At 55.6% G+C, this 16,897-nt stretch overlaps 1 protein-coding gene across 5 annotated transcripts in view; it reads right to left on the bottom strand.

Annotated features, from left to right (window-relative positions):
- Positions 1-16,897, bottom strand: part of CASZ1 (castor zinc finger 1) — a 209,094-nt gene that overhangs the window by 94,891 nt on the left and 97,306 nt on the right. For 2 of the 5 annotated variants that reach the window (XM_063353810.1, XM_063353814.1), the window contains exon 1: positions 1,674-1,810. The exons of 2 other annotated variants lie outside the window; for them this stretch is intronic. In XM_063353810.1, coding sequence (XP_063209880.1) covers positions 1,674-1,722 — 49 coding nt within the window. In that variant the 5' untranslated portion in view covers positions 1,723-1,810. Of the gene's footprint in view, positions 1-1,673; positions 1,813-16,897 lie in introns of those variants that run through there. One more of the 5 variants, XM_063353812.1, reaches the window with a different exon arrangement.

Genomic DNA, 16,897 nt, shown 5'->3' with positions numbered 1-16,897 from the left:
CCTGCAGTTTCACCACATCCTTAACTCCTGGGCTGCCCACGCAGCCTCCCAGCTCCTTGATCTAGAAGGGAGGCAGCCACACGCCCACGGCTGGACCCGACCAGCGCCGGTGCGTCGGGCTCGCGGGTGGAAGCAGCTCCCGAGCTGCTCGGTTCCTGATATCAATGATAGAAATAAAGAAATAAATGAAATAAACGACAGCAAAATTATCCTCTCAAATCAAAATATCAGAGTACATAGTTCAGGCCCAGTCAATCATCAACCAGTTTATTACCATCTTATTCCTTATTAAAAAAACCAACACACACACATGTACACATACGCTCTGGCAGTAATTACCTGGACCGTGGCGGATCGCCAGCGCAGCCCTGTTTAGCCCATTGCTGCCATTTAGTTTTTAAATGGGAGAGAATGGCTTACACCATTTTGGAGGAGCAGGTATGGTTGTGTTAGCAGGTACCAGGCCAAAGTGGTGGGACCAGGTCTCAAAGAAGGAGGTAATGTGGCCCAAGGGATTCCTACCAAACTCCAAATTTGCCCACTTTGTGAAATCTAAACGGACCCTGTCCCAGACTGGCCAAGGGCTGGAAAACCCACCAGCACACTGAGCCCCCGAGACACCCGCTGCATTCACGCCCCAGCCCGATAGAGCCCTGGCCCCACCACACCCAGCAGAGCCCACCACCAGGCCAGACCCTGCTCCCCATCCCAATACCTGATCAAAAACCAGTGGACACACCACAAAAAGCTACGACCAAAACCACACCCAGCCCCAATACTGGGGCCTGTAATCTAAAACCAAAACATTGCCCCAGTCTGGCCACCGTTCCTCCTCCCTGCGAGATGTGAAGGGGTGGGGGAGGTCTCATACACCTCACATGGAAGGACAAAAACAAACCCATCCCAGATATACCCAGGTTGGAAAAAAAAAAAAATACTCATTAAATGTAATAAGCAGCCTCTTCATCTGACACTGCCTTGTCCCAAATAAATTAAATTCCTTTTCATTTAGACAGCACGGGAACCTGACAAGCAACCTTTACCAACGAGACGCCAGAGCTCAGAAGGGGAAAGAAATGAAAGAGAAAACAACCCACACAACTTACAACAAATATAAACGCAGAATCATTTCAAAACCCCCATAAACTTCCCCTCCGCATCCTCTCCCGGCCAGCCCGCGCCTCGCCCCGCCGCCCGCCCGCCGCGGCCCGTCGCGCTGCCGGGAAGGACCCGGCGGAGCGGAGCCCCCGGCTCACCTCGCCGCCCGCCTCTGCGGGGCCGGGGGGAGCGGGGCCGGAGCGGCGGCAGGAGAGGAAGCCAACTTCCGTAAAACAAGTGAAAGAAAAGTGAAAGAGGCTGCGGAGCCCCCGGCAGCACCTGGTGCCGCCCCCGCGCCCGGCCCGGCCGCCCCGTGCGCCCGCCCCGCACCCGCGCACCCGCCTCGGCGCCGGGAAAAGTTTCGGAGGCGGCGGCGGCCCCCGGCAACCGGGTCGCGGGGAAACTGCCCCGCAGCGCCCGGCCCCACGGGCGGCGGAGGGGACGAGAGGCGCGGCGGGGCGGCCGGGGCAGGGAGCGCTCCGCACCGGGGGCACCGGCAGACGCACCGAGCGGGGGCTCCGCCGAGCGGCAGTGGGGGGCTGGGGGCAGGAAAAGGACAATTGTGCTGTACTTACCATAGTCGGAGAGACGAAAGCCGAATTCACTTAAATAATCAACTTTCATAATACTTAATTAATACCTAATTGCAGCTGATTGCTCCCGAATAACAAGTTGTTTAAAGCACTGATGTCATTGCCGTGCCGGTCCTCCCCGAGTCACTTTGGCAGCGGGGCCGGGGGCGGGCGCCGGCCGCCGCGGGGGGCGGTGACTGGCAGCCGGCGGACACGCCCCCGCGCCGGGCCCGCCGCCGGGGGCAGGTGCGGGGCCGGGGCCGGACCGAGCTGCGGCGGCGGGGTCACCTCGGGCGGAGGCAGCGCGGGGAAGCCCCGCACCCAGGGCGCGCAGGGCCGCGCGCCGGCAGTGCCTCGCTCCCATCGCCGCCGGCTGCCGCCGCCACCTGCCCCACGGCCGCGGGAGCGGGCGGGCGGCGCTGGCTCCGCCGGCGGGGAGCGCGGGGCCCACGCGTGGCCGCGGGAGACCCGGGGCGGCCGGGCAAGGAGCCGCCGGCGCGGGGGGCGGGCGGGCGAGCGGCGCCGGTGCCCCGGGGAGGGGGCTCCAGGACCCGCAGCCCCCGGGCAAGGGGCAGAGCGGGCTGCCCCGAGAACGGCCGTCCCACGCGTGTCCGGGCTCGGCCCCGGCGGTGCGGGGCACGGCACCGGGAAGGGCTGGAGGCCGTGGGGTACCCGTCGCCGGTGGCCGGTGTCACAATCCTGGACGTTAAAGCATCTTGCCCAATGCCCCGCAGGAAACCAGCGCCACTCCGCTGCCGGAGCGCCTGGCCCACAGGAGGGGTGGGTTTTCTTTTGCAGCGAAATTTCCTCATTTTTTGTTGCTTTATTTTTCTAAGTAGCAAAGAATGCGAGGGAGGTTCTAAGAGGCGTGTTGGGTAAACACAGATATAAGCCTCTTTCTTTAAAACAAACGAGCAGATTATTTACCTGATTAAATAGGTATTTTGAGCAGGTTGTAGGCTGTTTTTGTGAACACACCACGTTTCGCTCGGTGGATTTTGGCAGAGCAGGGCTCCTCACCAGGGCTGGGGAGCAGTCCGTGAACTAACCAGCTCTTAAATCCTTTTTATAAGCAGAACTTAATGTACTTTTCAAACGAGGCCGGCATCATTACCCCACTGCATGGATGGGGAAACTGAGGCACTCGCGAGGGAAGTGACTCGCCAAAAGTGGCCGGGCAGGTTAGTCACAGGGCTGGAAGGAGCCCAAGGTCTGTTTGGCTCTGCACATCAGGACACGCTGCACCCGGAGAGTGTCCTGAGCCCAGAAACCCAACTCTGCAACTGCAACTCATCATCTCAGCAAGTGCTGCATTTGCATGTGTACAAACGTAGGGGCAGCGCACCGGGCCAGAGGGCAGGGAGAAGGAAGAGGAGAGGGGGAGTCATCTGTGAAAACCACAAGTATTCTGGCTTCTCCCAGAAAAAAATCTAAACAAAGTCTGGTGAAACGGAGCCACCCAGGGACCCTCCGGGCCAGGAAGCAGGGTAGGGACAGTAGTGTCAGGCAGGAAGCAAGCGTGCCCCGCCTGGGGTGCTGCCAGCCACCTGGCAGCCACAGCCCAGCCAAGCAGGTCCCGAACTGAGCCCCCTGCATGGGGTCCCCTCCCCACCCGGTGTGGGCAAGCTCCTACTTTAAGAGAGATGGGCAAAACATTGCCAGTATCACCCCAAACTCCCCTGCTGGTTTCTAACCATTGCCATTGGCTCCCACCAGCACCGTCACCCGGTGCTGCCTTTAAAATCCTGCCTGTCTGTGTTTCACTCGGCCCCAACACCAGCCCAGCCAACAACACCCACAATCCCCGTCAGAGCCTGCCCTGGCCCTCCCGCCCAAGTGAGACACTACAGCACCTGCCAGGGAATACCCGGCCCCGGGAAGCAACGGACAGGGCCAGAAATGTTTGTGATGGGTCATCTCTGCCTTTGTAATAGCTCAGTTTGGACCTGACGCTTTCTTGCAGGTGTGAGGTTGCTGACGGGTCCCGTAAGTTCACGATACCTCGCATCACCCACATTTCTCCATTTTCACTTCTCCTATGAACTTAATATTTCAGCAGTAGGAGTTCTGCTCACCACCACTGTTCCCTAGGAGAAAGGCCCCAGCAGCTCCATCCCCAAATCCTTCTGAGGGGGAACATACTACAACATGGATGTGTCACTGCACATATGCAGCCACACAAACCCTCTAAACATACCTGTTCTTCCACATGCACTGAGCTGAGCACGTTCATGCATCAGTATACAAATGTTCCCCACCCCTCCCATCCCAGCACGCACACACAACATGCATATGCACTCTGACAGAGAAAATGATACTCTGTGCTCCCTCGCATTCAAATACACACATCTCCATACACCATGACACACACGAACCCACACACACAACCTAAACACACCCGGAGGATCCCCTCCACAGACTTCCCACTGTCCCTCCCACTCCTCCTTGCATGAACGACTTGCCAAGGTGTTTTTTCAGGTGAAGTCCACGCCCTGCAGCTGACGCAATGGCAAGGCCTGATTTCCTATCTCAGCGATCTCCAGTCACAGGATCAGGTTTTATTTCCCCATCCTCCCTCCTTTGCCTCTTACCCAAGAAAAGTTTGTTCTTTCCTCTCGCAGAGGCTGTGGAGCTTTCTGCTCCTTTGGGGACCTCTGTGCCCTCCATTAGGGCAGCATCTCCCCTTCGTCCCCCATCCCTCCAGGGTATGTATCCTCTCCGAGGAAAAGCTGCTTCTGACCCTGCCCTGGCACAAAGCGGCTCCCGGACCTCCTGGTCCTCAGGAGCACTGGAGGGACGGCAGCACCCCTCACCCTGCTCTGAACTGCACCCTCGTGCCATGGCGAGAGCCACCCCGTCCGCTCCAGCCACGGCTGCCCTTTCACGGCAGGTGAAGAGATCTCTCCTTGTCCCTTCCCACCCTCCCAGGGGCGTCGGGAGCTCTCAGTAATTAATGTTTGCCAGGTGCTCAGAGATCCTCAGATGAAAAGTGCAATGGGAGGGGGAAGGATGATTAATTTATTATTATTATTACAGTTTAATGCTTTCCCCGCAGACAGTGTGCCAGGGCTGAGCAGGGGGTGAGTCACGCTGATATGTGGGACGTCCCCCTTTGTGTGTCTCTTCTACCTTTGTTTTTTTATGCTTAGCCCATTTTCTTGGCAGTTTCTCCCTCCTTCACTGGAGCTGACCCCGGGGCCTGGGGCCGTGCTCTGGATTCATGTGGGCTCAGGGCGCTGGCTCCCAGATTGCAGGTTGGAGATCTGGCAGCGCTGTGCTCCTCCTCCTGCTCCTGCTTGGGGAGTCTATTAGGCAAATGCTCTTGCCCTATTTCTGTAATTTTGTTTGATTTCTGTTTCGTCAAGGGAGGCGCCCGGAGGCCTTGGGGCCTGGGCGGCAGGAGCAGACAATCCGTGCTTTCTTTCCCTTTCCTTCTCTTTCGCTCCTTCCTTCTCAATTCAGTTTCAATCACATTATTGGCACATGGCGCCCAGAGAGCATTGCCAAAGCGGCTGTGCCGAGTCTCAGTGTGCTGGGTGGGGCTCTGCTGGGATCGCTCCTGCCATTTACTATTCCTTGGCATTACTCAAAGAGTTCGACACCAGCTCCCCACCATGTGGCTGCTGCTCTTCCAGACGCTCCACAGCTTCCAGCATCTGCTGGAAGCCAAATGCTGCTCATCTCTTGACCACTGCCCAGAGGGAATGACTGTACCAGGAGCAGGCCATGCGGCAGTGAACGTACACTGCGCATCCCTGTGTTCCACAGGGGCACAGAAGACTTAGGGGGAAGGAGTGGCAGGGGTTTGAATGCACTAACAATTAGTTACAATTTACTACAGTGATTAAAAGTGCAGCCTGGGGATTTCAGAGCGAGGAGGCAAGGGGATAGTCCTACCCAGGCACTGCTTCCAACAAGGAAGGTACCTGGCACTCTGCCTGCAAAACCAGCAAATGCCACCTTGAGCCATCCCAGAGCTGCCCCCACGAAGCCCCTGAGCCCCAGCTCGGCACACCGGGCACTGGGATGGCCTCCGGGGGCACCAGGAAACTGCTGCCCAAGGGCAAGTCGCAGGCTGGGCAAGACCCACTCCTGCAGAGCATGGGGCAAACACAAAACAAAGGGGTGATTTCCGTCTAGAGGAGCTGCGAGGCAGCTTGTGTTCCTGCACACACACGCTCGGATGCAAACAAAAACGTGAGGCACACGCCATGTGCACACACACCGTCACTTACGTGTACAAACACGGGAGGTCCTGTGTACGGCTGCTGCAGCACCCCGGCGTGATGCCTGCCTGGGCACCCAGGACAGGGCTGGATTGTCACGGATGTTTTAGCAGAGACCATCCTGCTCTGGACATATATGGAAGGCCTTATGCCATGGAGATGGCAAGCAGCTCTGGGTAGAGAGGAGCCGCTACCCTACTTACTCCCCAGGGTATTGACATTCTCCCCCAGCAACTGTGTCCTGACATGGGCCGGATCATATCAGCAGACAGGGAAAGGCTTTCAACATGCAGCCCAGCAAGTGGCAGAGATGGGACAGGCAGAGACAGGCTGGATTTTACAGGACTCTGATGCCGCGGAGCAGGGATGGTCCCCATAAATTCACTCTGTATTTGACCTGGCTTGGTCAGGAGCGAGAGGCAGAAAGGAGGGAAGGCAGAGGGAGGCTGGCACGTTATCCACTCTGCTCTACCTGCCCCATCACAGGCAGAGGCTGTGTCAGCCCTGCTTCCACGGGGGGCACACAGAGGCGGGTACAGAGGGATGTTGGGGCTCCTGATGGAGCAGGCGGGACGGACACTCATTCATTAGAAGTGGCAGTGGGGAAGTGGGGGGAGATGATGGAGGAGGTAAGAAATGGGCAGCAAGAGCAGAGAAAGGAGATCCTGGACTGCATACAGCGGGGACTGACTGCGACCCCTCCTCAGGGATGTGACAGCCGCATCCCCACCACAGCAACAGGGAGGGAGGGCAAAGTGTCCCCTTGCACGTCAGACACGGTGACGAGCGCACGGCAGAGATGCCCATGATGCAGCACGCGTGCATCCGCGTGGGCTGGCCCTGCTTGTGCAACGAGGCTGCCTGAGCATCGCCGGTGCTGACACAGGGGATATGCGAGCACGCACGCCAGCGACTCCGAGCAAGCCCGGGTACGCGCCGACGCCGCGCGTGCACACGTGCCAGCACAGCACCGGCAGGGACATGTGTGCCCGTGCACGAGGATACGAGTGCAGGGAAGTGGCACATGGACACCACTGTGAAAAGGCAGCACAGACCCCTGAGAAAGCGTGGCCGCGGCCCCTGGGGAGCCCTGGCAGTGGGCCGGAGGGGGTGCGGGGAGCAGCGGCGGGCGGTAAGTGTGAGGCAGACGCAGCGATTGCATTACTGAAGGAGCCCGGGCTGGCAGTGCCGAGCTATCGTCCCTGTAATCCTGTTAGCCAGCAATCTCCATTCCGAAAGAGCTTCATTTCTTTGTGAATATTTGTAAACTAGATATCTAATGGAAAATTATAGGAAAATTATAGTGAAATTCATGACGAAGAAATCCGATTAGCCCTAATTCAATTATGCCATCTTAGCCCACACAGCACATTTCCCATTTTTTTCCCATAAATACCAATGCCAGGGGTCCGGGTAATCAAATAAAATTGAAAATCATCTTCCCATTAAATTCAATTAGCTGCAATTTCTAAAGCCTATCAGAGATTTTAATTACTAAATTATAAAATTCTCCAATGCTAAATTGAAACTAAAAAAATTGCACATCCTTGTATTTCAGAAGAAAAAAACCTAGCAGAAACCTTGAAAAATACCCTTCTCCTCCCATCAGCACCCACGTGAGCACGGGCCTGGGCAGGCTTCACCAGAGAAATGATTGTGGAGGGACATGAACCAGGCCTAGGGAAGAAGGTGGCTGCCTCTGAGGGAAAGAGCTCGGACATGAGCTGAGAGCAAACCCTAAAATCCAGCCCTAATTACAACTCAGTTGGGTTGAAAGAGGGAAGGGGAGAGGCTAGCCATCTCAGCAGCATCTCCGCTCCCTTTTCCCACAGGAGCTCCTCAGTTCTAGCTGGTTCTCTGCACCTCTGCGCTGCTCTGCCAGTGACTAGTGACAAGCCACCGCACTCCCGTAGCCAGCGTTAACAGCCGAGACTCTCTAGGAGTTGAAACGAGTTTTGCCTGCAAATGGGCTCCGCGAGGCAGTCCCTCGAGTCTCTGTGTGCCAAACCCAGGGCAGGAGAGCTGGTGATGCCCAGAGGGAAGCGGGAGGGCAGATGCTAGCTTTGTGCTTCTGATAAAGCTTCTTGAATAATAGCCATGCAAGCCTGGTCCTGACACTGAATTAAGGGAAGCTGGAGCCCTCAGCAAACTGATTTAGCTTGAAGCACTACTTCAGCGAACACGTGGGATGTTCCAGAGGAGGGGGACGTGATCACCCTTCCCTGATAGCACAAGGAACTTTCGGAGTTCACAGAGGCACCAGGCAGGCAAGCCCATCCCTAAACTGTTCTTTATTCAACAACCAAACCAAGCAGGCAAATGGAGAACCAACAAAGCCTGTGCCTACAGATGCTCTTTTCCAGCCCAGCTTCTCCGGGGACCAACATGGCACAGCAACGTGTCGAGGGGCAATTAACTGTGTGAACAAGCAGCGGGAGGGGAAGCGAAGCTCAGCTCTCCAGTTACAATACCTGACCCTCCACGAGGCAGCAAGTGAGGATTTTCCGACACCGCTTTTATGCCAGAGAGCACTTTCGCGTGGTACCCTAAAGGGTTTATTCATGCGCTAACATAAACGAAGCCAGTTTCTAACGCATTTCACAGCTTTAACTAGGTGCTCAGGCTGCCCCGAACCAGGCCGATACTCGGTTTAATTTACTGGGCGCCCGAAAGTTGCCAGCAGGGAGTTGCCGGCAAACAGAACAACAACAAAAAAGTTAATGATCTGGGCTTTTTCTTTAATAAATAGGCAAACTGGCTGAGCCGGATTGTTGGCTGGGATTCGTCTCCCCTTTATCACCCTGGAGCTTCTGTGACACATTCTCCAAATCATCAGCATTTTGCAATTTGAGGTCGTTACCAAATACTATTTTTTTGCCAAGGAAGGGAGAAAAATAAATTAATAATTAAGAAGCCCAAGCAGGGAGAGGCTGCGGGTTGGATGGCGCTGCCACCTCCGCGGGGATTGCTCAGGCACCTGGCAGCCCGCCCAGCGCGCACCTTGGTCGCCGGCTCACCCTGGAATGTGGTGCTGGCACCCAAGTGCTACTTGATTTTACTACGAATTAATCAAAGTCTCTTCTGCAAATGTCTAACACTAAATCACCACTGGCTGAGCTTCAAATGCAATTCCCTGGTTCCAGGGATTCGGCGCAAGGAGATTACCAGCTCCAGGTGAAAAGCTGAAGGGGTTTTCCTCTCTGCACATCTCCTGGTACTCCAAGGCATCAGCCTCTCCCAGCTGGAAGGAGAATAGATTTCCTGCAACTCTTCTCCCGCTCACAGCAGGTAACCACACAGACGTTCACGATATGCTGGGATAAATCTGTCTGTGCTGCCTGACTAGAGTGTACTTAAACCAGAGAGGAATTTGACTTGACTGCGAGCCGGCACAGACAGCAGAGGACTGTATTTGTAGCATGTGTGTGCCTGCACCCCTATGTTCGCACGGCTGTGGATGCATCCACACACAGGAGGACACGCAGAGATGTGAACCTGCGGGATCCTGGGTGGGTCCGGCTGTCTGCTGTCTGCTCGTTTGCGCACACGTATGTGCACAGCCTCATGGCACCATGTGGGCACACAGCCACGCATGTGTACAGGGCTGTGCAGTCAGACGTTACGTGGCTGCCCACAGCCAGAGGTACACAGACTTTCCCTGCAGGCGTTCTTGCCGTGTCAACGTGTGCATGCCTCATTTGTCGCCAAACTTGCAGTACTGAGCACCCTCCTGGTCCCAGCCGGCCCCCCAGAAGGCGGTGAGCTGCAGCTGACGCTCAGGATGGCAACAGCACACGTCCCTGCACCGCTCTACAGACACAGCACTGTCCTGAGCCATGGGCGAATTGTATTCCCCTCTCCACACTTTGCCTGTCTCAGAGCCCTCTCGTATTTTCAGTGCTCACTAGACCGTGAATTCACCTTCATACCAGTTACAGGGTTATTTAGCTTCTCCTGACGCCAATAACCACCAAACTTTCACTGGCAGCTCAGCTTTCTCCTGGGAGATGTGAAGAGCTCCTCTCTCACCTGCCCACGGTGCCCTCACCCACGCACACCCACCGGGAGCACGGGGGACAGATCCCCAAGCAGGACACAGTGCCTAGGGACATTGCTCACCCGCCAGCGACAGCCTCTTATCCCCACCCATGTCTACACTGTGAGAAAGAGCAACAGAGCAGAAGAGTTAAAAACCAGATGGAGACAGTGAAATAGAGGAGAGGGAGAGAGAGAGAGGGAGAAGAAAAAAAGGGTGATAAAGCAAAACAGAGGAGGAAAACCCCCTGAGACAACAGAGAAAGGAGCAGGGAGGGAGGCAGGAAGAGCACGGTGACACACTGTGGGTTTTTGCCCCTGCACACCCCACAAAGCAACACTCTCCAGCACTTGACGCTAACATAATCTACAGCTCTCCCTGAAATCTTAGGGATCAACAGGACGGCCCCTGTGCTGCAGCTGGACTGAGCTGCGTGTGGGCTGGGACACTGCCAAGGAGTAATGAGGATGATCTGCCTGGATGGGAAACACGGGGGTGCCCGAAGGCCGTAGGAGTGCAGAAAACCCCAAACAAGAGGGTAAAACCTCCTTGCAGGGCCATGCACAAGGAAGGTCAGCAGCCTGTCCCTCTTACTGATCCTCTGTCACGAGGCAACCCTCTCTGCTCTCCTTCGCTGGCCCAGAGCCACCTCTGCCACTCACCCTCCCACTGGCTCGGAGCCATCCTTGCCTGTTCCCCCTGCTGCAGGCCTGTAAGGCACCTTTTTGCCAGCTTTCCCCTCCGCTGCCACAGAACCCGTCTCTTGGCATCATGTCTCTGGCCCAAGGCCTTGCTGCTCACCCCTGGCCACGTGGGCTTGTTCCACGGTCTCCTGGGCTTTCCCATTCTGAGTGAACATTTCCCAGCTGAAGGAAGTGCTGCAGCGACATTTCACTCTGAAACCAAGCATGTGCTGACAGCAAGTGGCATACCCAGGAGCTCCTTCCTGGCCCCCAGGGCTGTGTGTGGCCAGACGCAGCTGACGAGGTGCACAAGCCACTGCACAACTTGTGGTGCCTCTTCCCACCCGTGCCGCCCCCTGGGGTCTGGTCCACGCTGTGCCTGGAGTAATTCACCCTTCCCACCCATCCCACTGTGGCCATCCCTATCTCCTGTGTCCCCCACAGCCCCTTGGAGCAGCCTGGGACAAAATCTCCCATCCTTTGGCCCAGGGATTTCACCTCTCTGTTGCTCTAATAGCTCCAAGTGGGTGCTTTGTTACCCTCCCACAGCAGTGGTCCTGGGGTAAAACTCAAACGTGACTCCTCTTTTGTACTGAGCGTGCAACAATACATTCATACAAGTACAGGGTGCGCACAGGCACAGGTCTGCACACATTAAATGGAATTGTATGGATCTGGGAAGGGAGCTGGGGGGTGACAGAGCTGCTCGTGTCCCTGAGGCAGCTGTAGCTGTCCTTACCTAACACCAGAGACTGCAATACAGAAGGGACTGCAAGAACCCAAAGGGATGAGAAGAGGAAGGACCGAAGCAGTAGCTCTGGCACAAGCTCATCACAGCCAAACACTTTCCCCTGTCCTCAAGCTTCCTTGGGACAGTTCCTACCGCTGGAGTTTCAGCTGGATTTGCACAGCCACCCTGCAAAGCAGATCCGAGGAAACACAGCAGAGACACCCCCGTCGCCTCACCTGCCCCGGGAGCACACCCCAGCTCCTGCTTTCCCCATATCGCCATTAAAAAAAAGCTCTGTGCAAACAATAGATCAATAGAGCCCCCGCCTCTTCGGAAGGAAAACAAACACCCGGATCACCGCAAATTAGAGAATGTTTCGCTTCACTTCATCCAAACAGGCTGACAATTTTTTTGGGTTGTTGCCACGGCGACAGAATAACACAGCGTTCAGCCTGTTGCAGAACAATCAATTAAGTTAATGCCTCGGAGTGCCTGTTTACTCTTCCATTTAGGAGGTGCTGCTCTCGCTCGCTCTCTTTCTCTCTTGTTCGTTTTAAATTTCTCATCCTTTGCTTCCTGTTCCTATTCCTTCTCTATTTAACCTAAAACAAAGTCCCTCCCCTCAACTACCTCCTGGCTTGTAAGGAGCCTCCCACTCTTTGGAATGATCACCTGGAATAAAGTTTTTTTGTCTCTCTGACCCCTGGAAAAACAGAGACTGGGAATTTACCGTTACCTTTTGGGATACAGCCCTGTCCCCTCCTCCTGCTGTGCTCAGGACCTTGCAAAGTTTCTAAACGTCCCCAGGGCAGAGTGGGCCACCTTCTAAAGTGGCAGGACTAACTCGGCTTTTAACAAGATGACATAACTCTTGAGCTAAAGACCTATGAAGTGACCAGAAACCCTTCCACTATCGCTAGTTTGTACACGGAGCCATAACCATAAATGAAGACCCCTCTTGTGCTAAACGCTATTTAAAAAGGAGAGCTATAAAAGGCATCACAAGGGTCTAGGTCTCATGCTATGGTCCATGTTGAATGGAACTTCTAAAAACGTGCTTAAATAACTTTGGCTTAAGCAAAACTCAACCCGGTCCTCAAAGCATTCTGCTGAACTGAAGCCTGCGCTAGGATACTTTAAAGGGGGCACCATCACCAGAAGACTGTGGCAGATCCATCGTTGTAGTCCTTTAAAATAAATGAACGCCAAAGCATCTCTCAGCTCTAGCCCTGACCACCAGCAGGGTACCAGGCCTTGAGCAGACTCACATGCTCTTGCCACTGATCTTGTGGGTTTATTTCTGCCTCGCAGACAGCGTGAGCAGTGACGCTTGGCTGTGTGGCTTCAATGCTTGTCTGCAGCCGCTTTCCCATCCTTGCCCAGTGAGCACAGATAACAGCCCCAGCTCTCCCCACAGCCCTCCTGTAGACTCTGCAGCACGTCACAGGGCACCGAAATCACAGCTCCGCCATCCTGGGGGGTGAAATAAGGTACCAGGGAGTGCAAGGACTTACCCAAGGCCAAGCCTGAGAGATAATTCAGGGCTTCTGCCTCCTGATCTCTCTGCACCCTGGTGCTGTCTTCCTCATGAGCACAACATTCCTATGCTTTTATCTTTGAAACCCCAGGAAATGTGTCCACCTCCCTCACATCCTCATACACCAAAGTTAAAGGAAAAGGCAAAGGCAAGCATGATATAAAAACATACATATTCCATGATACTGTCTTCTCATCCTGCCACTAGCCCAAATCCTGCCACAAGTGCCTAAATGTAAAGCGTACATTAATTTAGTATTGAACAGATGGAACAAAACTGTAGACAGAGCAGACAGGGGAGAGGGGGGCTCAGACCCAAAGAAAAATTATGGGAATAGGGTCAAATATGACATTTCCCCATGCTCCCCAAGCTGGATCCTTTTTAAAGTACTCTGTTCTCACAAGCTAACGCGGCCACCCAGCTCTCTGGGGAGCAGCGAGGCCAGGGCTGCGCCGTGCTGGTCGCACCAGCGCGCTCCCTCTCCCCCTCCCCGAGAAGAAGTTGTCAGCAGAACCTGTTGGAGCAGGGGCTCGTTGACTGCTCCCTGTCCATTACAGCCCAGATTATAAGCATATTGCACAGTGCTCTCTGCACGGTGCTGGGGAAATCCAATACGCTGAAAGGTTAATGCAATCAATTAGGGTGACAAGGAAGTAGAGTAAAGCCTTCCGAGTAGATGAAAGGGAGAGAGAGATGGAGACAGAGAAAAGCAAAGAGAAGCGGGGGGGGAAGGAGCAAAGAAAGACAGGTGGGAGGAGGAGGAAGACGGTATACAGGGTTTGTATTGTAGACTGCAGGGCACCAGTGTGGCCATGGGCACTGTCCTGCCCCAGCATGGAGCAGGTGGTGGGATCCACAAGGGCAAGGCAGACCATGGATCCCCAAGGCAGCAGGTGGGGCAGGACTCCCCCTTCCTGGCTTCTCCTGCCCTGTCCCGCAGAGTGCGGAGCCCTCCTCAAACCACAGCTGCCCAGGATGTTCTGCCGCCAGCCTGAGCCCTCAGTGTCTTGGGGCACTGGCAGACCTCTCCCTGTGCCTTTGCTGCCCACCTACCCAGAAGGGATGGAAGGGGCTTAAGAGCTGCCATGCAAGGCGAAAGATCTCAGGAAGCCATGGGGAAAAGGGGAGGAGAAAGAGGGAACAAGGAGGACAGAGGGAACTTCCTCTGTCTGTTCATGCACTCTGTGCACAGAGAAAGGTGAACACGTGGCATCTCTCTGTAAACCTCCCAGCTAGACACTGGTCATCACCACTGGCCACTTGCCTGCACCTATTCCCTGATGTCGTAAGGAATTTTTCTTTTGGTCTGGCTGTGTGGGAGCTCAGCCCTGCCAGTCTTGGGAGCACCTCTAAAAGAGCTGAGATCTCTTCTCTCTTACTCTTCCAGCCCCTTTCCACGTATGCCAACCTGGGCTGTCCTGCAGGGCGTGAGGACAAAGCTCTGCCAAACCCCAGCTGCAGCAGGTTCACCTCTGCCTGCAGAGATGGTTTGATGAGGATGCGGTGGCACTCAGCCCGCCAGCCCAGCACGGAGATCGCAGTGTCATAACGTGCATCCTGCTGCTCTGTCCTGCAGGGCACAGGCCTCTCCCTGGGGCATTCCGCTGAGGGGAGAGCCCCATCCTTCCCCTCAGTCCCCCCGAGCTGCCGCAGGCTGGCTGGGCTTCTGCTCTCCGACCCCGCAAGCAGCGCAGTACTTCATTAACCTGGGCTGACGGGTCAGCGAGTGCAGCCCCTTCCTACCGCGGCTCCTGCTCGCACTCAGCTCGGCCTAGGAGAACGTGACACCAGCTCATTAGGACAAATTATTACTCTATAACCCCTGCCGCAATGTCCCTTAATATGCCTATTTAGCAAGAGACAAGTCCTGGTGGGCTCCTCGGCATTAAAACAACCTCACAAATCACCAGAGGCACAAGCACCGTGATCTCTGTTTCCGGGCAGGGCGGCTGTACCCTGGCCGGGTGCTGGAGGGGTACAGAGTCCTCTGCTCTTCTGCTGCAGCCAAGAAGAAACTCTTGGTGTTGCTGGGGGGGATGTCTGCAGGCAAGGAGCTGCCGTCTGACTGTGGCTCACCGCGCAGCCAAACATGCGCCCAAGCTTCAAAACAACGAGGAGATGTTTCCCACTTGAAATCCACTGCAAAAGTATTCTCAGATGCTCATGCAAACTGCTGGGCCTGCTTCACTCTGCCTTACCCCTGCCTAACTCTGCCCTCCAGCACTACCATCAGCAACATGTTCCACATGAAACCCACAAGACTCAAACGTTTCCTCTGTTCCCCTGTGACAGACGTGAAGTCCGCGCCTGGCTTCACAAATTTGGCCTCAACACTAACCCTACTTGCCCGCTCCTCACAGGTTAACCAGCAAAGCCAGAGAGCAAGTTTGGAAGCCGAGGCTGTTGGCAGGCACCGTGCACTGCCTCCCCACGTAAGGCTGCGCCGAACTCTGGGGGAGTAAGCCCATTGCACATGAAAGCAGTTGGCTTGCACCTTGCAGGGAGCACAGGACTGCAGGCTGTCTGGGGCTAATCCAGAGATTACAGAACCTCCGCAATTTAGGGCACATTGAGTGAGATATCACAGGGGAAGACAGAAACACGGGCAAATGTCAGAGCAAGGCTGCTACTGAACAGGAACGGGGAGCATGAGGAAACCAACCTCCAGCCTGACCTGCAGGAGAGGGAAAAGGGAGAAAGAAAACAGCGATTCTATAACAGAGCGCCAAAGAGGGAAGAGAGAGAAGGGGCAGCAGTGCCATAGCAGGCAGGAGAGAGCGAGGAAGAAAAGTAACAGAAAAAAGAAAGAGAAGAAAGTATGAGACGTGTGATGCTGGGCACAGAGGAGGGCAGAACGAGAGCAAACGGAAAGAGAAATGAGGGACCTGAGAGAAAGAGAGAGAGGGCGGGAGGAAAAGGAGGAAAAAAGAGCAAGAATAGCCACGCAGCGAGGAGCACGCGGGTGAGGCAGAGCGCTGTAACCAGGGTTGTGAAGCATGAAAAGGGAAGAATCTGCCTGTTCCTTTCAGCGCGCGGAGCATGGCGCTCGGTGGTGACCTACACTGTGCCCGGCTGTGATCACGTTTTCAGGGCCACTGCCTGCCGATCCCAAACAATGATGGGGAGCCTTTGAAGTCAGAGAAAGAAGCCGCAATGTGAACTGGGGACTTTCTTTTTTTTTTTTCTTCCCCCCCCATTTTTTTAAGGGCGGGGGAAAGGAGGGAGGAAAAGGAAGGGCTGAAGTGGTGGGGGGAAGGTTGGGGAAGAGGTTGCAAGGACAAAACAGAGAGTTGCTCTCAGTGGGGTGCCCCGAAACGAGAGAGACAAAAAGAAAACAAACAGTTTATGAGTAGGGCACATGCTGCCTGTGTCTGCATGCCCCGCGCTGCCGGCCCCCCGTGCTCCCAGGGAGGCTTCTGTTCCCCAGCAATGATGGATGGACGCATAGGGCCATTCAGGCCTGCCATGTTACAGCAGCGGTATTTACATAACACTGGCCTTCCACCGGTCACCTCTGACACTGGCCAGCCTGGCTTGGGGCCCCCTCCCACCCCAGCCAGCCCGGGCCCCTCCGATACCGCTCGGACTCAGCCTATGAGCTCCCTGACGTTGGGGCTCGGGGGTCCCCACTGCTGCAGGGATGCTCCAAGCACAGACACACTGCCGAGAGTGCTCCCAGCACCTCTGAGCTGACATCCCACAGGGCAGAGCGCTCCCCACCCTCCCCACCACCACCGCCACCCTGCCCTAGGCTGGTCCCAGAGTGGTCTTGGCGCTGGGGGAGGGAGAGAAGCAATGACAGAGGCGAGACTTGGCGGCGCTGCAGAGGGTACAGCACAGAGATGTGGGGAAGAGAGTGGGAACTCTTCAGGTGACACACAAGGGAGCACTGTAGTCTCCCTGGGGTCATGACGAAGAGGCAAGGACAGCAGGAACTGCCTCGGCACAGCACAGACTTCTCAGTGACCATCACCTGAGGTGCCACAGGGTCTCTTACCCAGCACACAGAGACAAG

The sequence above is a fragment of the Chroicocephalus ridibundus genome, chromosome 16 (assembly GCF_963924245.1).
Source record: "Chroicocephalus ridibundus chromosome 16, bChrRid1.1, whole genome shotgun sequence".
Taxonomy (NCBI): Eukaryota; Metazoa; Chordata; class Aves; order Charadriiformes; family Laridae; genus Chroicocephalus; species Chroicocephalus ridibundus.
The sequence above is the reverse complement of the archived record's forward strand: the minus strand, read 5'-3'. Positions and strand labels throughout refer to the sequence as shown.